Raw genomic sequence first — 24978 nt, 5'->3', positions numbered from 1 at the left:
AATTGAAATATTCATGTTTTATATTTGATTATTAATTCTTACGAGACAATTTCGCCTACAAGTATATTTGACTAGATATATTTAAGTAGACCTGTTTTATCAACATATAATTTTAACGCAAACAACATACCATTAGAACAGTGTAGACACATTTGACTTCAGTCAAATCCTGGTGCATAGCTCTCTCTGGTGGCTGCAAATCGCCACAGTATGCTCTTACGCATGTAAAGCATTCTAAGGCCGGTGGAGCTAATGCTGCGGGTAGACGAAGTAATGGAGCACGGAGGGGCGTGGCTTGCCACTTGACGACATCGGTTTGAGCCTTCCAAGTCCACTCGTTGCGTTTAGCTTTGCTCTTTAGAGACGAATCCGCTTTAAGAACTTCCAATCTGCAATAAGATTAGAACTTTAGAATAGAGTGAAGCATTTTAACGTGTTATGTAAATTGCAAAGGAAACAAAAAAGGTTATGAAGAACTTTTCAGTAAAAAAAAATGTGTCAATGACGTGTTTGGATATGAGACTATATGAAGAATTTCCTAATACATTTCTTACACAATTCGAAAAGCTAAATTGTCTAAAAAGTATTTAAAACAAATATTACACTTTCGAAACACTTTCTGCCAATCATCGTCACTCGACACTCGATAAGTAATCTGTCTGTTGCTTTTCAATAAACAATTTGCTGAATAACCCTGTGTCATCGAAATTTGTAATATTTTAAAATGTCAATAAAAAGATTGCATTTGCCATTGCTTTTTTGTAAATCATTTTGATATTTATTGAATCGAGGCTTTTTGGGGGTCCTCAAACAAACTACCTCTGTTCTCGAGTTCAGATACTTATACATGTATACAAACGCCTTAGAAAACCTTCTGCTCCACATACAATCAAGATTGCGTATAGAAGTAGGTACAGAGGATGGAAAAAGTTTGATTTTAAGCAAGTGACGACTTCAACGTGGTCTTGACTGTACAGTCGTTAAAATGTTAACTAATAAGAATAAAAAATGCTTTTGCTAGGTAAGTACATACATATGTTTACGTAAACATGTTATTTTAGTTATTAGTTATTAAGAAAACGGAAGCAAAGTCTCTTTGGTTATAAATAATTACATCATCGTACGGGTTAATTAAATATATGAATATTTTAGGTGGAAAGTTGTAACCATAGATAAATTATTCATATAATATTTAATTCATTATGGTTTTATATTAATGTTATCGGAATAGTAAATAATGTCAAGCCATCTTACAATTAATAAATATTATTTAAATCAATATAGAAAGGTTACATACATATATTGGTTGAAAAAAAAACTTTATTTGACTTAAATACAGTAAAAAAAAGTAATAAATCTCAGCAGTATAGTACATAAAACTAAGACTCGGTTGTAAGTAACACATAGGTAAGATTACATTGTTGATTATGAAATTATGATATTATTCTTCATAACGAAATACAAGAATAACATACAATTTTGACCGCCTTTATTTTTTACGAATAATATTATATATAAAGCTTTTTATCAAGTGTAACACCCATACCGAGAAACTATTTATGCAAAACCGCGGGAAAACTTTACACGAAATTCAATAGGTTCTGCAGCGTATATGTCGTTAAATAATGAACAATGCGCAAACGCAAGAAAGTGGAAATGATCCGCATTCCCCACAGTAGGAAGGTAGTCGCTGTTGTAGTGAATATGTTGTTTAGTTACCGTAACCGATTGTTTTTAAGCACTTTTTGCGTAGTATACGTATTCCAGTATATAAAGTTGTTGCGAAATCAATAATATTTATTAAGCCCCTTTTCAGATTAGTCTACAAATTCCAATTGATTGAACACTTTTGCTTGTATATTGGTTAAAAGATAAGTCAAAATTAATAAAAATGAAATAAATCAGTGGCGCTACAATCTTTTTTTTAGATCTGGGCCTCAATTTTCTTGTTCTTTTGTCAATCTAGTAGGCAAGCAGGGTGATCAGCCTCTTGTGTCTTACACACGCCGTCGACGTTTTTGTATAAGGCAAGCCGGTTTCTTCACGATATTTTCCTTCACCGTTCGAGCGAATGTTATTTGCGCACATACACAGATGTCAATTTGTGCACAGCCGGGTTTGGAAAAATACGTAAAAAATAGTAAAAGAGTGTCCAATTACATCCTGAATGTGATAATATTTAACAATAAAACTTCTTTATTGTGTGCGTATTATCAATTAAATCTCAAGTCATGTAACTTAATTAGTAGGTACTGTACTGACGTAATCTTGCATAAGTTGTAATGGCTAAGTACTAAGACAACAATCTTTATCTAGAACGTTTTTAGTATAATCATAAGCGTTACTGGCTTCAAAGTTTGATCCCCGGCTTTTCACGAATGGATTTCATTTTATGTGCGCATTTAACATTCGCTCGAACGGTTAAGGAAAACATCGTTAGGAAACCGGCTTGCCTTAGACCCAAAAAGTCGACGGCGTGTGTCAGGCACAAAAGGCTGATCACCTACTTGTCTATTAGATTGACAAATCAACATGAAGCAGATGCAGAAATTTGAGGCCCAGACCTAAAAAGGTTGTAGCGCCTCTGATATATTTTTTAATTTATTACTTAAATTATGTCAGACCATAGGGAATGTAATTTTTAAAATTCGAATCTGGTATTCATGGAAGTGTCAAGCTATTTATATTATTTCAAACAAAGCGAAAATAAAACAAAAAATCCTGAAATTGTAGGTTTTAATTAATATCGCTTCCTCAGTAAACATATACAAAAATCTATAAAACAGCGAATGAATCTCGGCCACTTAGTTAAGTAAAATCACAGTTTTAATAGGCTTGGTTTTATATAACTTGGTGTCAATAGCTCAGCTGCTCAATGAGAAAAAAGAAACGCTCTAACTAAGACACGTGCGTAGAAAATCTTATGAGATCGCGGAAATGTTTCCGCTCTTTAAACAAGATTTAGGTAAGCTGCACTATTTTTCCTTTTGTATCAAATACAGTTATCCCCTCTATAAAGCTGTATCCCTATAACGCGTAGTTTTCTCCTATAACGCGAGTTATGTACCCTAACATTTGTTTAGTTACATAATATATATATTTAAGTTAATAACTAGAAGCGTAAACAAAATGTTAACAATCATCGCACAATTGAAACCAATATGTTAGTTTTTAGCACACTCATAAATTGTAATTTAACATTTCTCGTTTCCGATAATATTTAACACATAAGTGACACATATTTACGAACTCTTCAATGAGTCAAGTTAGTTTTGTTAATCCAGTGTCGCTACCCCACTAACCCTAATTTTAACTTATTAAATAAGCTCATGTTTTAAACAACTAAAGCCAAAGCCACCGAAGTTAATAACGGTATGGGTCGATACCACGTTATAGGGGAATTACTATATATCTATCCTATCCGAATTCGAAATTGAACTTATTAAATTTAAAATTGGTTTATACATGATATTTATAGTTATAGATAAAAGTAAAAACTTATAAATGATATTAAAATTACAAAAAAAAATATTTGTCATTTAGCATACAGCTATTACACCTACAAACAAATTTTGTATACGTCATTGTATACCAATGGATTGCATGTAATGTTAAAAGTATCTTCTGTAAATCTCATCGGCGTTGTTCTCTTATAAATCGAAAATTATTTCCGTAATTTATATTGTTTTAAGGATGGTTATGCGTGGTTGTAAATTTATCATTAATGTCATTAAGATATTTGACTACTCATGTGATATTTGACATACAAGAATCGCACTTAGCGATAAGACTCAACTGAGTAAAAATGTAAGAATTAGGCCTCTTTCGCAATGAATTATTACAGGATACATTAATTTAATTTTAGAAGGCTTAATATAGGACCATGAGATAAGTGACATAATTAAATTATTGTCATGGCGCCTGCTATATAGCAGTAGGTTGCTTTACAACTTTCCATTCCAATCATAAATGACCTTTTAAAGCTAGGCTTAGAAATACGAACTATATTTATCTATATAGTCTGTGCAGAGAATGTTTCAATAATCCTGATATTAAGGAATGTTGAATGTCGTGACTATTGCAAAGTATAAAATATTAAGGTAAAATATATGAAGGTAAAGGGATGAAGTATGGCTATATATGGCTGTATATTAGCAATAAAGACAATAGTTAAATAGTACAAAAGCTGTTATAATAATCGGCCCTTTTATTTCTGATTTACACATTTTATAATAAGGACAATCACATACTTATGAAAATAAAAAATCAATCTACATTTTTTTTAGGTCTGGACCTCAGATTTCTATCTGTTTAATGATCATTTGTTAAACTAATAGGCAAGTAGGTGATCAGCCCCCTGTGCCTGACGCACGCCGTCGACTTTTTGGGTCTAAAGCAAGCCGGTTTCTTCACGATGTTTTCCTTCGCCGTTCGAGCAAATGATTATTTGTTAATCTAATAGGTAAGTAGGTGATCAGCCCTCTGTGGCTGACGCACGTCGAAGACTTTTTGGGTCTAAAGCAAGTAGGTTTCCTCACGATGTTTTCCTTCACCGTTCGAGCAAATGTTAAATACGCACATATATACTCCATTGGTGCACAGCCGGGGATCGAACCTACGACCTCAGGGTTGAGAGTCGCACGGTGAAGCACATTTATGAAAATATATTATAGAAAAGATATTCATGAAAATGACATGAGAACTTAAGAAGGCAAAGTGCTAACCAGATCCATGCAACTACCTCACAATCGAAGATCGATTTGTTTTTTTACCTGGAGCATGCTTGATTCCCCAGAAAAAAAGGACAAAAAAAATATCGTATATGTAATATATTATAGCTTCTGCTTGATAACAGCTGATCAGCAAATATATGCAGGAACGGGGAGGGACAATTTTATTGTTATTATTAAGAATATGGTATTAGAAAGTTCATTAAAATTATTTGAGATTTGATTTTCGGTTTTTCCTAACCTATCATTTAACTTTCTTAAGTGAATAATTATTTTTTATATCAAAAATATGTTTCGGGCATAAGAATCTTAGAAAGGCTAAGGCTAAAGTATAAATAGGTATAAAAACACAGCCTAAATGTTATTATGTATATTCAACAATTAAGCAAATTAGTAATTAACTGCAATATTGATATTCTCACAAGATGTTGTGTTCTTCCTCATCACCATCTCCTGCACACGATAGACTGTCTCCCGACATCTCGGCCACATCCTCTTTTATAGACATTATAACACAATACTGACGATTAAAATAATTTAATACATCACGTCTATCCGTTAAAACTAACTTTTAACACTAAATTGCAGTTTTGATATTTAACTTGAGTTCATTGCTCTCAAAATTCTTTAAAAATTATTTCTTTCGGCGATTTTCAAAAACGTTATTTGACCCATTCGAGTGAAGTCCGGATTCAGTTGTTATAATATATATTTCTAAATTATGTATCGGAAAGTCGATGTTAAAAACCAGCGCGTTCGACCGATGACCGGTAACTGAGGTGCGCGCACGCATTCGGGCGAAAGTGTTTGAACGGACCTAATCAATTACTTTGAATTTCATTCGACCGTTTAGTGTTTGTTTGTACACGATATTTTGTAATTATTCACGTTCTTATTAAACTAGGGGATGCCTATTGCTTCATGTAATGACATCTTTTTGATCTTGTCGCCTGGAGGTTATGACTCCACGGAACATAATAGTAAAAATAAGCTAGAAAATACTCCCCACCAAAAACCTTTGGTCTTTACGACTAGGTATCGTATATTCTATCTATGTAATATAAAACCAAATTGTTTTTTATAAAGTAATTATTTTTATCTAACTCGTGCAACAAATTTAATTTTTATTCGGCTACAGTCTTGATATTAAGAAAATTTTATGAAAACGTTCCAATAGTTTTGTCTAAGTGTCTTATGCAGTTTTGCACTGCACCTTTAATTTAATTCTTTTTTCTCTCAGTTGTTGCCTGGAAGTAATCGCTAGAAAGCGATAAGGCCGCCCGGTCCTTTTTATTTAATTGTAATGTATTTCTGTATACGAGTACTTGCAACGAAGTGTTCATAAGTATTTTTTGCTTCGTCTCATCCTTTTACATATAACATATTAAGATTATATGTAAATGATGTTGACATAAAATGAACATTAGGAAGAACATGGTTATTAAGAGAAACTGTTTTTACTTGAACGTTCCTACTATTTTAGGTTGTCTGTTAAGTGTAATCGTATCTGGTAAAAACATTTTAAAATTCGGTGCGTCAGCCCTACATGTTACATACGCGCATGTGAAGTTTATAATTACTAGGAAGTAATTTCACATGGCAATATTGAATGTTCTTATAGCTAATATGCGAGCTCACTTATTGGAAGATACTTAATTGCTTTATGAATATGCACACAGTATAGCGAACAGTAATTTACGCACACGTAATATTTGATCAACAACATTTAGTAACAAATAATTTACTTACATCATAATTTGTATTCGTTCGAGTAAAACTATAAATGTGCTAATATTGTTATTTACTATGTATGCAAGTGAATTTAATTTACAATTAGTACATATTTAAATTAAAATAAACTGAGTGCTGTACTGTGCTAGTTACTATACAGCACATTAGACAATAACACTAGATGTAAATTTGTATGGTATTTCAGACAGGATGAAGTCTTTGGACCATATCGAATTGTTTATGTAAATATTTTGCTTTCACCTAAATTTCACTTCACGGATCACTGATTTTTATAATGGCGCCAATATAAAAAAAAAACATAAAAATCACACTGTCAAATGTGACAGATCATTCGGGATACTTGCATGCGATGGAGCATCCGCGCCACCGTCGCGACGCACGGCATCGTAACCAGCTAGTGCACGATGTCAACTGTCAAATGCGTTACGCGCGAACGATGCTCATCACAAGACTAACTAGGGCTCCGCAGTTTTTCCCAAGAGTTTACGGATCATTGTTTCACGGCCTTGGCCTAAACTATTACCGAATCGGACAGATTATGCAAAAAATAGAGCTTTTCGAATCTTTTGACTTTAAATTTTTGGCCTACATTTAAGATCATTGACATGGCCGTTTCGAACTATAACTCATAACTAAAGCATGGGGTTTTCGATTAATAGTACAGATTCAAATACTTTGTGAAATAAAACGAATGGCTTATACAATAAAAAAACCTTATTATAATATTTGACTATTCAAATGGAAATTCTGATGTTTTTCGTAGAATTATCACAAAATAAATTGCGTTCATTATTCATGTCACATTCGAAAATCAGCTATTTTAGTACAAGAATGATTAATGATATTTGTAATAGTTAAAGAAAATATAAGATTTAAAATAATAAAGATACCTTACCTCAGCATAAGTTATCTTTATTATTTTTTAATAAACCTAAGGGTTTTGTTTATAAATTCCGCACACACAACTTTACATTATAATCTAGTATTACAGGGAAAAAAATCTGTTTTTGTTTACTACTTTTTATCCATATATCAGTGTTAAGCAGACTACACTCACACTAATTAACTAAAACGAATGGTTTGGTGATGACTTAATGTTATAATTTTTGATAGATACTGTTTACTTGTAATAGGTACATAGACAGTAAACCAAAATTCTTACCCACAATAGCCATTTGTATTGTAAAACAGAATTTCTGTTAAGTAATTATATCACTAATTAAACGAAGGAGAATTTCGTAACATTCTGTATTATGTTTATGTTATAACAGCTGAAATTATGTAAAGTAAGCAGAACTGTTTGATGCACAACACAATGCAAGCTATACGCCATTGTGCCGTGGAAATTAGGTCGTAATTTGTTTATTCTCAGCGTTGACATTAGCACTTTCAGACCTTACTATTAAATGTATTATTGTCTTTAAATTATGCACAGAAAAACAAATAGTAAATTGTGTCGAAAAAAGTTTTTTCAGTATAAATATAAAGCAAGGCAACGCTAAAATTCCAATTCACTATTAATTTTTAATGTTCTATTTTGGGCGTAGCAATTGTTCACATTATGTAAATTTCTACATCATTAATTTATAGAGCAATTTGTATTGTAACTTAAATACTTTTTTTTTTATAAAACAGGAGACAAGCGGGCATGAGTCCTTAATGTTAAGTGATACTGCCCGCCTATGGGCGCTCTCAATGCAGACGGCTCGCGAGTTCGTTCCCGGCTGTTTAAGAATTGGTACGCTCTTTTCTTGACGGACCCTTAACAGAATTGGCTTGGAACTACTTCAGTGGGTAGTACGCGGCAAAAACTACATTAGAAAAGGCTCAGTTGTGAAACGACGGAAATCGGGGTGATACGGGTGGAATTTCATATTCTGCCTCGACGTCCAATTACGAAACGCAGCTGCAGGTATTGATCCGAACAAGTCCTCTAAACACTCTCCGTAGTAAAGGTGGTAGAAGATGCTTAGATATCCCACATTTCTACGTAACGCCTAAGGGTCGAGCCGCTCGGAAAGGGATTAGTCGATGATTCGAACCGCTTTTCGTTCAATACGGTTAAATTATTTATTTATTATTAAAGTAATAAAAGCATCAGCCCTAGAAATAAATGATCGCATTGAATGAAAATGTCGACACCCACGATTTTCCTTGGGAACAATACAAAGTCGACACAGTTTTGATGACAATATGTCATTGAAAAGTTCTTTAACAGAATTTTTTTATTACAACTTTTTTATTATAGAGATTATAGCCATTTAAGATCAATAAACATTTATTACAACCTTTTCTGGGTCTCATATTTCTGTATCTGTTTCATTGATGTGATGTTTTTTTATAAACAAGTCGGTGAACTTCGAATAAAATACATCTTACGTCATACGTCATACGTCATACGTCAAAACTTAATACAATTTTTAAACACAAATTTGTATAAATATATGACAACCAACTGTCAGATTTATTTCTCAAAAGACATCAAATATTTCTGAGCTAGGAACAGTTTTTATTCGAAAATTCAATTGTCGTTTTTAGTATTTTTCTTTACTTATTATTTGTGTTTCCCACCGTTTAAACCTTCCCTGAATTCAAGGTCATAATTAGCAAAATCCAACAATTTTCGAGTTTTAGCGAGACAAACGAATAGCAATTATATATAAGATATTCTGTGGTTGACATGTCATCGATTATAAACATCATAGAGTACAAACATGCGATCTCAGCGTGTCAAGCCTTAAGTCTTAAGGATATTGAACTTTTCGCATACCAGATTTTTATAAATTATACATAATCAGTTGATAATTATGGCTTTATAGCGAAATAAGATTCGAATAGTAATCTTTTTGTAATTATAAATCCGCAATCTTTATTTCTTAATGTAATGTGGAACAAACTCACGCGTTATTACAGACTTTATAATCCATTGTTAGTATGTATTACGTATTTTGATATTATCTCGCATTAATTGCGAGTCGAATGAACTTTAATGTAAAAATATGTAGTTAGGTAAGGAAATGGAGTATTGCGATGGAATAGCAGAAGACGGTTATGGGAAAGTGGAGCACCATGAACACTTGAATATTTGATTTATATAAGTATTCGATTAATCACACTTATTAAGTAAATAATTATTTTTGGTATTAACATGTTTATATTGAGGAATACTTAAAAGGTACTTTAAAGGTATAAATGCGCAGAGAGGTTTTTTTTGGTACCGCAAAGGTATTCAAAGTACATCCGCATATGTTCCATACATATGAGCCGGGAATGTATCATGCATGTATCGTCTGTAGCAAGGAACGTAAAATTGTGTTTGGTACGATGTATGTAGATAATTATAGCTTCTAAATAATTTTCATATTAGATACGTAACAGTAAATATATTTTTTAATTTAGAGAAAATTTACTTTTATAATTATCTTCTATTTCCATCTATTCAATTAACTTATCGATTTAAATGCTAGCTTTTACTAACTTGGGTACAGTACTTGGACTTGAACGCCTAATATTTTTTTTTAAAACGACTCGTATGAGATATTATGGTAAAGAGTACTTACTCAGGGCTCTGCCTAAAATGATCAACTGCAAACTGCAGCAGTGGGTGTCTGCCATCATGTTGCTGTTCTCTCCTTTCCTCGAGTATCTCCCTCTCTCTTTCCCTCTCTCGCGGTGGGCTCGTTCTTCTATCTAACTCCTCTTCCCGACTCTCTCGGGCAGTTCTGATATCACGCGCTTCCCTTAATTCTCGTGACTCTCTGGACTCTCTGGACTCTCGGGACTCGCGGGATTCCCGGGACTCCCTAGTCTCGCGTTCACGTGTTTCTCGCTCTGGTAGCCTGTCCTTAACGTTGGTCGTGCCATTTGTGGTAGGTTTTGGTTGTATCTGTAAAGAGTTTTTTTTCACATATTAAAAGGTCAAGCTTTAATAAATTATTTATTTGCAAAGTAGTGGTATATTCAGATTGATTATTTATATTTAAAAAACAAACAGCCATATAAAAATAGCCATATGCAAATGTCATATAATCTATCATAATTAATTGTCATAATGACACGTTTATTATTCTGTAGGCATGTCTTTGTAAAATTTTATTATTTGACTTTTGCAATATGAGCAGTGTTGGCCAACTGGCTTCAGCGTGCGACTCTCATCGTTGAAGTCGTAGGTTTGATCCCCGGCTGTGCACCAATGGACTTTCATCTATATGCACAATTAACATTGGCTCGATCGTGAGGAAACCGGCTTGCCTTAAACCCAAAAAGTCGACGGTGTGCCAGGCATAGGAGGCTAATCACCTATTTGCCGATTAGATTGACAAATGATCATGAAACAGATACAGAAATCTGAGCCCCAGACCTGATTTATTAATTTTTTGACTTTGACCTATATACGCTAGGGTACTTTTTATTTCTCTACAATATACAAATACTCTCAAATAATTGCCTCACGCATAAAGCTTGTTAAAAATTAAAAGGGGGAAATGTACCCAACTGGGGAAAGAGGCGAAAACTCGCCTATGTTTTTTCGCTTTTCCTTTGCATCTCAAAGCGTGAATTTTTATTTTATTTAACGATATCCCGTGAATATATTACCAGGAGCATTAATCTTAATAAATTAACTGTCTATTTTGTTATTGAAGAAATATAAATTGTTACTACTACTAATAGGCGATTTCTTGTACACAACACATGCTGTGTAGCAAGAAATATGCAGATCGCTCGAGAAAGCGTGAACGAATTATGAACATGTCAATCTTTAAACGTTTAAACTCTCACGTACAAATAATGTTAAGTCAAAAGTTACTATTTATTAGCGAAATATGAATTTTAATATTTATAATTTTGCAATGTGATGCCAGATGCCCAGTGGGAATAAAAAAGAGCGGAAAGCCACCAGAAACTTGGGAAGATGGAATAAAAGGATTTGCAGGGCGCAGAATTGGAAAATTGTCGCGAGGGATTGAGACAAGTGGAAGAATTTGGAGGAGGCCTTTACTCCGTCAGACGTCGAATACTTGGGTAAATATAATTACGTAGACTTAGTGTAGTTTAGTGTAGTGTAGTACCTGAATAAAGGCTATAATAAAATCTATAATCTTTGCTATAATATAATTTATAGCAACGATATATTATAATTATTTATCATGAAATTAAGACCTGTTAATAACTCAAGGCTAACGCTGAAGATAAAAGTTAAATAAGTAAAACTATTTGGCAGCATTACCCTTAATGGTGAAAGCATTTCCTCGCTATATTGCGAAACAAACAGCCATTTTTAATCTTTGCTTGTGCATGTCCAGCGTGATCAAGTGTCCAAAGAGTTTCATTTTTATTCTAAGTGATGTATGAATTTTATTAGATTATTATAAGTTATGATCAGCGTCTAGCTTAGCGTAGCTATTTTAGCCACTTTGTGTGGAGGAGAAAAGTACGCCTGTACTTATACAATGTAAAATACTTGAATAAAGGAAACGACTATAAACGTACGTAACTTAGTTCTTTGTGTTTGATATATTTTACGCCGACACAAATATTCGAAGAATTATTTTTAGTTAAAAAATCAGTACGCGCAACTTTTAATTGATTATATGTCTTAAGTGGTTGTCTGGAAGAGTTCGCTCTAAAGCGATAAGTTGCCCTCCTTTTTATTTAATTATTTTAATTGTACTGTATTTGTGTATACTTTCAACGAAATTTTAATTAATAAATAATTATACTTTGGCAAATATATGAAAGTAGAACGACCTTGTTAATATACATTTTCCAATAAAATAGTTCGTTCGTCTTCTATAACTGTATTTTATGAATAAAAATATACGTAAAGAAATAGTGCATATAGATCTAAAAGAATCAGTTTTAGTAAGGAGTGTAATTACTAGTAATGAGATATGCGCACGCGATGCGCGGTTTCGCCGGCGGCGTGTATTCGCGTGGGGCCCCGTTATTGTGGAGCCTCGTACCAACATAAAATAGCTAACCTAAAAATGTATGTATTTTTTTACTCATCGTGTCCTAAGATTAAGCTCCCATGCATGCTCCCAAGTTAAAGTATAGTATAAAAAAATACGATTATATAACAATAATAAAATATATGTATCAGATTTATATTTGGTCTTTGTAAATTTGACAATATATCGGAATTCCGAAAGTTCAATCAGTTATTACATTTCGACCAGGTGGGCAGTTTAAAACTTCGCTATAATAACAACAACAACAACTTCTATCTAATTCTTGAAACTCCTACTCGTAAAACTGAATTCTAAAAAAAACTTAGAAAACTCCTTTACTGTGCAAAGTATCCTGCTTTGGAACTGAATCAAAAAAGCTCAATCTATAAATTCATTCATTCATCAATTCATTTAAGAATCTTCTTTTTGAGCATTTCTCCTCTACGTCGTTATTCGTTACTTATTATTAGTTCTGATTCGTTAACCCTAATTTTAGCTTTTACATTTTTACTATATTTTTTTAGATTTCTATTTAGCGTTGTATATTCTATTCTATTAGTGATTTTATGCTTTTATAATAATAATTAACAATTTAAGCAGAAGTGCTAAAGAATGCAATGTTTTAAGTACTAGAAGTAGTACTTAAAACATTGCATTCTTTAGTATCTTGCAAAAAAAAATACTTTCACAAAGATAAACAAATATAAGATAATTCGCTGAGCTGAAATGAAGTATCAAATACTATAATAATTCAATATTAGGCATTACAACGCTGCTAGTGTATAAATACGAAAGTTTTCTATTGAAAATGTACACACATATAATATTACAAATATATAATAAATAGCTTATGTTTTAACATCTAAATTAAATATTCATTTGAAACATTCCATGATTATTCACGTTCCAAAATAATTTAGTCGTATTCGAATATAACTTTCTTTAGTGCATCAGAGGGGCCTCAAATACCGCAGCACAACTGCGCCGTCCCTGTAATCGTTAGTCGAATGTACCGGCTACACTAGTTTTTAAATAGGCACATTATGTAAGGGACGAGTGCACTGTAAATGATTGATTGTGTAGAGATATGAGTTATTACAGCTACCACTTTTTATGAGCAGCTATTGGGTCAACAAGTATTTTAATGCAATGCATAATTGCCTATCATAATAATAATATTAAATAACTGAAATGAGTGAATTTTATTAAACTTTTTTTTTATACAACAGTTAAGTGAAAGACAGAGGCACCCACATTGTTAGAAGGCTCTCAAGTGCGCTTTTTTCTTGAAGGACTCTAAGTCGAATCGCTTCAGAAATGTAGAAAGTATTGTTCTCACTTGTTGATCACAATTATTTTATTCTAAGACTACTAAATAGATTAGTCTATGACAAAATGTGTTTAAGAAATTTCTTTGTGTTCAATAAAAATTCGTACAGTATATAAAATAAATTATAAAAAAATCTTATTATATTTATTTAAATAGTATTTATGCTAAACAGTGTTAAGTGAAAATGTAGAACGCAAGAACAATGTCTCACCTAAAGTAGTGTCATTGGACACTTTCTTATGTTAAATATCCTTTTAAGTTAACAAGCTTAGTTTTAAATTACTTATTAGTCTTAACTTAGATCGCAATGTTCCACGATGTCTCAGCAAAGACACATGTATTAAAGAGAATTAGAATTGTATACCTGAGCGGGTTTCTTTTTCAAGGCTTTCCTACTCAATGTCCGTATCACACCATAGAAATTCTCCATCTTCACAAAAACACAAATCACACACAATTCATTTTTGATAAAAATGATATAAGAAAATATATGGATTTCACGTTGCTCGAACGAAGTCCAGCGACGTTATGCACTCGATCGAGGCGCATCGCAAATAATTTTTAATAAATATTAATGCATTCTCATTTTGTCGCTCCGATAAGTCGCTGAATTTTTAATTACCGCTTCGTGTTTATGATAAATTTAGTCAACATATATGAAAGTTGGCATATATATATATATATATATATATAGTTAAGATAAAGGCAAAATAACATTGATCTTCTATAATTGCATTGTGTTCAACGATAGTGAATAAAGCAAAAATTTATGCATGTTTCACTCATCTGTGTTATGCTCTTTGGTCTACTTCATAACAACTTTCAGTATGATAAAAAAGTGTGTTACAAATATAGGAGTATTTGTAACACACTTTTTTTAGTATTAGTATATTCTAAGTAAGTAAGTACTAAGTATTAGTTCAATTGAGGGTAACATCTTAGTTACAACGATAGTGAGAGGTTTGTAAATATATTATGACAGCGTTTGATAAAAAAGAAATGACTATTCAGAACTATTCAAAAGTAATATATAAGTCGTCATCATAACTATACATTAACAATAAATGAATGTTAAATATAGTTTAGTAGCACGGACATACTGACCGGTTGTTGCAGCTCCGAGAAACGCATATACAACTCCGGGAAATGCGAACTATCGTTTACAGTTGTGTTTGACTTTGACACAAGAACGGAATTCGTTTTTTTATCTGTGACATTGACACAACATAAGAAGTGGCGGATTGAGTCGCTGGTCTGCTGAATTGGCGGTTTGCTATTTTATGGTCTCGTTTTTGGAATTTTCTAGAATTCCTAACATATATGTATATTACAATAATAATAATAATAATTAATATTCAAAGAAAAAACACAACATTTAAATGTAATAGATTAAAATATTTACAAAGAGACTAACTTTTATTTTTATATTTTTTTATATTATATACATATTCTAGGGAAAAAGGGACGCCCAATAAGGGCAGTCATCGCACCCATATGGTCGTTGCGTTGCTGGCCTTTATAAAAATCTGTGCAATATTTTTATTTATTTATATGGAAAATTCATGAATGGTAGCTAAATGAATGTTACAATTTAATTGTTAATTGTTTATCGTGAATTAATTTTAAACCAACGCTAATTCATGAATAATATATATTAACTTACGATTCGATTGGGAAAAAGCCACCAAACTTTAATCACGAAAGAAGAATGATTTCGTGTTTGTTGAAGAAGTAAATAGCTACCCAGACTTTTTATAGAAAACAGCTCCTTATCACAATTACCAGTTACAATCGTTATTCAAAACATTCATTCAAATTGCTCCCAGTGTTTTTCAAACGTCTCTTATTTACTAAACACTACACAAGTAAAGAAATAATAATATTTATTTCAGATTGTTAGTTATGTCATGTCTCAAACTTACATTTTATTTAATTGTAATATTGAGAGTTGGTAAGTCTGTAAAACACGAAATTAATATCATCATTATAAAAGACGTGAGTTTGGCTTGTCACTATAATTTTCACAAGAATTTTTGCTAGAATATTTTCGGATTTTAATTAAAATAATTGTTTTAAAGAACTTATGAAATAACAAACTTTAAATGTTCTTTCAATAATTGTTTCAGGTAATTGATTAATTATTCATTACTTTACTTGTATTCACTTATTTTTAGTTTTTGGTTAATTATTAGTATTTTATATATAGATATTTCAGCAACACATTGGAGTTTCATTCGTTATATAAATTAATGAAGATTGGTTATATGGTTGCCTGTACATAATTAAAGCTGTATATATAACTTCCGATCAGTAATTTTCATATTAGCAGTAGCCAGCATGAACCTAAAGGCCTAATTTGCATGAAATCGGTCAAGCGTGAGCCGTGGATGCTTCCTATCATTAACTGCACTCGCTGATACACTTTCACGATCCGTTATAATGTTTATATGTTACAATCCGTCAACATAAAAGTCATGTCGATATTGTAATTTTATTTATTTATAAAAGCTGTTAAACAGCCTACATAAACGCCAAGGAAATTTTGTGCTTCTAATGTGGTGAGATACTAACATAGAATATAATATAATAAATAATTTAATTATTTTCAATGAATTACACATCATAGTATATACCACTGTCAAGGTAAATAAAGGATTTATTTATTACAAAATTATTATAGGAACCGTTTATTATCTATAGATTGTGTACACTTTATATTTCAGTTTTAAAATCTAGGGCGTCGAACGGGAAGAACTGAGGCCTATGACTTATCAAATAGAAAAGTAACGATACACTTTTGTATGGAAAACTTAAGAAGCGCTCTGTTTCCGTTAGAATAAAACGGAAACGAATATGCATCGTTCGAATATAATATGTTTGTCTATATAATTGTATGTACAGATATCGTCTGTATTTATAGGTCTAGTTCTAATTGTCAGTAAGATTATTTATTATGACGAAACAATCGTACATCGGCCTCTGGTATGAATTCTCACAGTCACTTGTTTTAAGATGAAACTGAAATATTGTATTACAATTTTCATCATATTTTTGTGTGCTAGTGTATTTTAGTAATCTATAGGTTTAGCTTTAAAGGTTTACAAAAACTTTAATACATGAGATATTAATTAACGAATAAAAAATGAGCAATTTGAATGCCAACGAGGTCTGTATAAGGACGAATTGACATAGAATTTATTTAAATCTAGTTTCAATCTAAGGATTCATTTCAATTAATGGTAAAAGTATCAAAAAAATAAACGCTTCATTATGAGTGTTAGTTTCCATAGTAGCCACATTTCTAAACGATAGAATGGTACCACAGATTACACAACTAAGAAATAAGCCCATCACATCACAGGTAAAAAAATAATGATGACGACAACTTAATAGTAGTTCAAGCATTTATCGATTAGATGTCGCTCACCGGAACATGACATAGCTGTACAGAATCTGTGGCGACTGCCACATTTTAAAATTATAGATATATCTATGTATATTTTTTATATATCTATCCATTTAAAAATATATACGCACACACACATATTTAATACAAATAACAATAGCTAATAATACTAATGCAATTGGTTAAAGAAACTAGGATATCAGAAACATATGGACAGGCGTAAATAAAAGTAGGGAAAACTATTACGGAAAACATCGCGCCTTGTTTATAAGATTTACTATAACGGCCAGTTATAAATTAAGTCGTTCGCCTTGTAGACATCTTTAAGAAATGAGAATATAAATGCCTTTGGTATAAAACAACACGGATATACCATTAGGAAACAATTAAACCCACATCCAGGCTTCAATAAGAGAAACTATGCTTTACTTAGTTGCATGGATCTTGTACGTCATGTAATATCCTTTTATAACATATTTTCATAGGACTGTTCTCACTTTAACATGTGCGATGTTTGAGAGAATAAACACAATAACCTGTCTAATAAAGGTTTATATTTTGTACTTTCATGATGTAATCAAGAAAAATTTACCAAAACTTCCAGAATTTTCTTTCCACTTTTAACACGCAAAACTCTACAAAACTTAGCTTTCCAGTGACTCTTACAACTATAATTTAAATGATTATATTTATATATATATACAAAATTACATAGCGAAGATTTGGCACTAAGCTATTCCATTAGAGTCATACAATAGATTTTTACGTAAGTTAATTGGATTCACACACCATTGCATTGGAAAGGGTGCAATAACTAGTGTGTGTGATGAAAGTGGTCGTAATTGGCCAGTCCACCTGTGGATGGTGTCTGGAAAGTGCGCACGCTCTGATTCAGCCGACATAGTGCGTAGGGGCATCTACTTTCCTTCGGCTAACAAAAAAGCAACTAAAATTACTCGTAAATAGCTATTCTTTGTAAATTAAAACTCGTTTCCAAGATTTGTTTGCAAGATTTAAATAAGCCAGCGCCTTATAGGCCTGGGCCTAGTATAGGGGCCTGTAGAAAATTCTATCAAGGTGCCCTTGGTTTGCTTTAGCTTCTCAAGTTTAGGGTACTAAATAAAACAAAATCGTTACAAATAAATTTTTCTGGACTTAATGACGACCAATTTAGGCATGGGCAAAGTAATAATTTCATCTTTAATCAAATCATTGAATTCAACAAAGTGAAGTGATTAAGACGTTCTTATAAAAATAAAAATCTGGCTGCTTGAAAGGTAGATGTGTGTTGATAGCTAGTCAAAATATGTGGATCATAATTCAACATTACGGTAAAAAGTTTTTAAAATACCTACTATTTTTAGGATTTATCTTCATTAAATCGAGTTTTAAATTTTTAAGTAGAAGTTATGTTTTATTACGGTTACGGGTACGTTGGACCGCGGGGCCCCAAATTCGCGAGGCCCGTAGGCCGTAGCATTTGCTACTCTTGCTACGTGGCCAATCCGGCACTGACCTAACCTAAAAATTCAAATAATTCCCATACAAATATTCTATATAACATAAAAATATAAATGGGTATAAATAAATAAGTATACACAATGAGCTGACAGGATTTACAGTTCGGCGCGCACGACTTTATTGTTAACATACACATCAAAATCAGTTGTGCCTTATCTATACAAAATTCCTATACAATGGAGGATACAATACGAAATAACATTTTTAAATTTTGCCTCATCTAATAGTATTTCTTGATAAACTAAAAAAGATATCTGGCATTGTATTCTGGTAATAGAAGTTATTTTTAAAAGTGTGTTATATTATGCTAAATCTGAAACATGATTTTTTGCTGAAACTGATATTTCTATGATAAAAATAACCCCTCAAGGCACTGCGGATAACGCACGCTTAACTCTAGTTTCGATTTCTGGTGAAACACGATTGGTGTGTTTGTCTCATTATGGATTAAGTTTAAACCTGCATTTCATACACAATAAAATGCTGCAACCCTTTCCCAAATGAGGAGCAAAATAAGTTTGCAATCCGTTAAATTTTCACACGCGATGACGTCAATGTCAGGTCACGCGCAGGAGGAAAAGGAAGCGCGCTCCGCTAACCACGCAATTGTCACGAGGCTACATATAGGTTATACGTTCCTAACTCTATTAGTTCTAAATTATAGAGCAAATTATAGTTAACCAAATTATTTAATAACACCATTCTTTAAAATTAAAACAATACTTTCACTGATTATCTAAACTCATTTGTCTTCTGTCAAAATGTGATTATTACTGAGAGCTGTGGTTTATGAAGCTATTAATTAGTTTTATTAACGTAATCGCGACTTCAGAGCGAGAAAATTTAGTTAAGACGGAAAAAAGTAATTTTTTTTGGATACGGAAATCTCATGATGTTAAGTGACACTTACATTGCCAGAACGCTCGTTAGTGCGTTGCAAGCTTTTTAAGAATTGGTACGCTCATCTTGAGGGACTCTTAGTCGTATTGGTTCGGAAATACAGCGCTCAGTAAATCTCTTACCTATATTCGAACTTCCGTAAACTATTTTGAGTCCACTTTATAAATGTTATGTTATGGAATAATCAATAATATTTTGGTGTTTGTTACAAAGCCATATTTCATTAATTTGTTAAGCTCAATCTGAGCACAGCTAATTAAATAAGTATTTTAAAACGATGTCATGAATATTCAGCTAACTTTCACTACACATTGTTTATGTTACTTTACGTGTATTTATTAAGAAATAGCTTCCTTTATCCATTGTTGAGAAACTCTTGGAAATGAGTGAGATGGGAAATGTATTTTGTGACATTATTATGCAACATATTGATTCGGAGAATTATACGTTTCAAATGCGTTGACATACTTGATAATTAGTTTCGTTGTATTAATGAATTCTGACAATAAAGTTCTGTTTGTGAGCATTTGTTTAAAATTAATTGTTGCTTAATAAAAAATTGTTATTTACTATATTATTTTTGCATTTATAACTCTACGTAATGACTATGTAATCATAATATTCAGTCATTTCTACGAGGTCATTGTAAAGCCCAGAGGGCCCCCTTTAAGTAAAATGAGGGTGAATGTGAATTAACCCAAAAACCTAGATTGCCGTTAAAACAGGTGTTATAACAACTGTTTGATATTTTTTTATTGTTGTTATAAGAACCCCTTCTAATAATAGTGAAATGTTCATTACACGATTTAAGGGACCTTAACTTTAAAATACAAAAATGCTCACATCGATACATTTTGATAGTTGATATTAGACTCCATCATTTTTATCGCAATTATGTAGAAGTCATAACATATTTTTAATATCCAAACACATATTGTCTATTTCTTAACCTTTTATCTAGCCCCGCGTTAAACAGTCCACGAAATATGAGTAGCTCAGTGTTGGTCAGTTTTAATGACTAAAATTTGAACGTATACTTTAACGGTTGGCACTACGTGTTAATTTTAACTCTCTCATACGGGTTTAGATTTGTTAACGAATTTTATTTCTTGTATGCACATAAGTGTACATCTTGTACCTTGACAAAGGAACTGTCTAAATTTATAGCTATTTAAATAGGCGTTAATAGTAACTTTTAGGCTCGATTTCTCATCGTTAATTAAGGAAAAGTTATTTCATGGTTAAGAATTAAGCCATGACGGAATTAATGTCTAAAACATGAATTTCTTTCAGCGTAAAATGCAATGGCGTTTGCAGCTCGGGGTGTTCAAGTATAGAAAAGGTATAAACAAATTTTCATCAAACTACTTATCAAAGTTTGTTACATTTTAGCGTGAAATTCGTAAATTTGGAATATACCCTTGCCTACGTATTTAGTTGTTTAGATTTATGCTACATATACAAGGAAATCAAATGAGTTTATCAAAAAAACAAAACAACATTGCAAATTGCGAGAGCTTAGTAACTTTAACAATGAAGAGTTGATTGCCCTTTCATTAGTGTTTTTACGAATTAATTTATAGTCAGAATTTTAGCCTCGAAACTTTTATCAGTCGGCTAGTAGTCAGCTTTTAAGTTAGAATTTTGGTTTTCAGATATGAAGGCGGCTCAACTATGAAAAATATTCTCATATATGATATTATGTTACAAATATATTCATTGGTTTCAATCATAAGTTTTTGTAACAGTTTTCAACCTCGTTTTTTGCGTAATATTTGCGTCACGAATTTAAATATTAGACGGAGACATTAAACATTATGCTGATAAATCAATCTGGTTAAAATCTCGTTCAAAAAATATATTATCATAATATATCAATTACCAGAGACGTTTGTCTGAATAGTTTATGAAAAAATTACGGAATGAGCTTAAATTTGCTACGTTAGTAAAATACCTGAAGAAAATCAGTTTTTTCCGTCAAATTCTCGAATCTTGCTAGAATTTCTTTCACAGACACTTTGGGCTCGGTTGTCTCCTCATGAATTGTTTCCATATGACCACTGGATGATGACGAATAACTTTGAGGGCACTTTTTCCTCCTGGGCTCAGGATCACGTGTATCGGCTCCTGAGTCTGAATCGTCAGCTGAGGCATCAAGGCTGGATGCTTCTGAGGAGTTGATGAGGGAATCCAAACTAGGTGCACGTTTGATGACATCGTCGTCAAATTCGCGCTGCAATTGCCGCCAATTATCGCGCATCGCAGTGTTAAAGCGAGGTCGGTGCATGGTGCGCGCGCAGGCGCGGTCGCCGGGTGACTGCGCGTGCGCAGGTATAGTTGACAGGTTCGCGCTTAGATTGTTTGACCGGATGTAATTTTTATTATTTACATATGTCAATGGATTGCACTTATTATTCTTTCTATACCAGCTATAAATATAACACACTGGTTTTTAGATTAAACCAAATTATTTTTTTTACATTTTAACCAACCAATTTCAGCAAAACATTGTTATTTAATTGTGAGAAATCACACAAGTATTTTAACAATGGGCTATTAACATAATTCTCTCAATATTTAGTTAAGTTTATATGTATGTTTGCTTCGCTTTTGAAAACAAGATATTTTAAAATTAGCTATAAAATTCGATCAACCTTTAAGGGTTGAAACTTATCGCGGGCTACAACTCCCTTATGTGAAAATCAAATTACATTTATTTAAAATTCTGAAGCTTATTGAAGCTTTATACACGCATAAAATGCAAAAATATTAGTACTTATGTCTGAGAAATGTTATCAAAACGATCCAATTTTGCGGTGAAAGTATTATTGCGATTAAGTCCGGTTTCAATTTATGATTTACGCTTTGTTTATTGTTTTTTATGTAATACGCAAATAGGTTAGGTTAGTAAGTACAAATATTTACATACATAAGTACAAACTATTAAAGATAATCTTTTACTAAGCGTAAACATGAAAAATTAAATCGATATTGATTGGATTATAATTATGGGGCATATTTCGTTTCTTATCATAATATATCGGTATGTATAATAATAACACACAAATCTAACACTAATAGACGTCAACAGACAAAATGTTAAATTTCTACCAGTTGGCAAGTCAAGGGCGGGCAAGAAAGTCTCCGCCAATCTTTTTAATTGCCAAGTTTTGAGTCATACAAATTGTGTGAACTGAAGAAAATCAATCCCAAGGATAAGGATGATTTAAATAATCGTAAAATTTGTAAAAAGCTTTATTGATTACATTACGTTTAACGAGAATTTGAATTTATTCAATGATTCTAATTTCACTTGGGAGTTTGCTGTAAAAACGAATACAATTTTCATACAAGGTTTATCTTCTGGAGCCTAGTTGGTCGTATGAATTCAATATTCTTTATCTACATATTAATAATAATTAAAAATAAATAAATAGAAAATTTTAAAAAAATGTGTGCTAAAGAAGCGTGTAGCAGTGATAAACAAGTTTCACTTCAATAAAATAAACTTTAAAAGTTCCTGTGGCAGTATACATTTAATGCTGGCATAATTTCTTAGATAAAGAATGTTTTATTATAGCAAAATTTACTTCCTAATTATTATTTGGAGACAAAAAGAGTGCAACAATGGTTCGTTTACCTAATACGCGATGTGTTCCAGGCAACCCGATACTGCTGTATCCAGAATCCAGACTTGGCATTAAAATTTATTATTTGTTAATGTATATGTTATAATAAGTATGGAAAATACAGTTTTCACGGATTCTGCTGGATCTTAGCCTGCCAAAGATTCATTGAGTAACACAAAAATACAACAGAATTGTGTTTTGGAATGTTTGAAAAAAGTAAAACGTAGGACACTTGTGACAAGGAAATCGTTGTAAGTGGATGAGTCGTAACTCGTAACGACGAAGCGGTCAATAACGGACTCTAACGGGAGAGATACTGATCTTTAATAGCTTTTCTGCTTATTACTTATATACGTTATATTGCGAAGGTCGAATTTCACATCTATATTTAATTTATTTTATATTGTATGTTAAATCTAATACAGCAAGTAGGACACTGAAAATGTCTGGACAAAAAAGATGCCTTCAAAAACATAACTTCCGTAAAAAGATATGAGGTCCATATAATAAAATCCAAGTTGGTACATTCAGTCTCTACTTAAGGGGCCATTTACGGAGTTAGTTTAAAAAAATGTTTATTATTGAATATAAGATGAGATATCACTTATTCCTATTGACATTAAATTTGAATAGGTAGACATCCGTACTCGTCGGCAAAGAAGTCAGAGGGTGTAGGCCGAGAGAAAAAGCTGCCATAAAAAACTCTCAGTACTCTTTTAAAATAGCAAATCATCAAACAACACTTATTTTAAAACAAATATCGCAAATTTATTAAAAGTAGCTTGCCTAGCACTAGTCCCAGGCGATTATCAACTCGATAATCGTTAACTTTATAGTTTTTACACGTCTTTCCTTTTTCCGTTTCTTAATTTTATTAAAAGGCAGAGATATAAGAGCCTCTGGGATTTTATTAATGAAAAGTATTAATTTTCCCAAAAAATAATTACTAACTTTAGATAATCTTGTACGCGGAAATTGCAGCCTGCGTTTGTTACGAGTATTAACATTATCTTTTATTATGCTAGCCTTACACCATCTTAAAGTGACCATATCAATATTACAAACGTAATATCGAAACAACGTATCTCCCAAGTAATGCATGTTATATTAAATTAGATTGTTTAGTGTGATTGCCAAGTCAATCTATATGTCGCAGTAAAGTAGTTAAATCAGATAGTTAATTGAATCTCTAAACAGTTAATTAAATGTTGATATTCAATCAAATCGCTAGCATTTTGATTTAAATAAAGCAGCGTCGAAAACGTTTAACTATCTGTCTGACCGAAAGCCAGCGTGTTGATTAACAATGTAAAACAAGACTCCGCCATGATTATTTCATTTGTTATTGTTATTTCGGTGTGATCGTGAAGAACTGAGAGCTTGGAAATTCCGTGTTTTGCTTTATTGTAAATGGTTAGGTTAGGTAAGATTAGTCTTGTTGCCTAGGAACGTTTAGGCAACTTGATTGAATATCGATTTTTAATTAACTATCTAGAGATTCAATTAACTCTCTGATTTAACTACTTTACTGTGACATATATATTAAAAACAAGAGATGATTTAAAGTGAAAGATTTGATTTTGCCCCCAGATACTATGGCATGTTGCGTGTCAACGCGTAGCGAATGCCCACGTCTTGTCTTGTATTTTCCTTTCTACGCCTCTTATAGTGAAAACCCCCCAAGGATTCATTAAATGGCTGGTTATCATATCTAATTGAGGCATTGAGAACGCTTTTGTATGTGGTATGATCGGTCTCT

At 32.2% G+C, this 24978-nt stretch overlaps 1 protein-coding gene across 1 annotated transcript in view; it reads right to left on the bottom strand.

Moving 5' to 3' along the window:
* The window catches only part of LOC123708744 (unconventional myosin-XV), a 69910-nt gene that overhangs the window by 6096 nt on the left and 38836 nt on the right, over window positions 1–24978 (bottom strand). Inside the window, exons 24-25 of the mRNA XM_045659603.1 lie at window positions 10043–10368; window positions 131–389 (exon numbers count right to left, since the gene is read on the bottom strand). Coding sequence (XP_045515559.1) covers window positions 131–389; window positions 10043–10368 — 585 coding nt within the window. The remainder of the gene's footprint in view (window positions 1–130; window positions 390–10042; window positions 10369–24978) is intronic.

Source organism: Pieris brassicae, chromosome 4 (genome assembly GCF_905147105.1).
Source record: "Pieris brassicae chromosome 4, ilPieBrab1.1, whole genome shotgun sequence".
Lineage (NCBI taxonomy): Eukaryota > Metazoa > Arthropoda > Insecta > Lepidoptera > Pieridae > Pieris > Pieris brassicae.
Note: the sequence above shows the minus strand (reverse complement) of the source record. Positions and strands in the feature narration are given on the sequence as shown.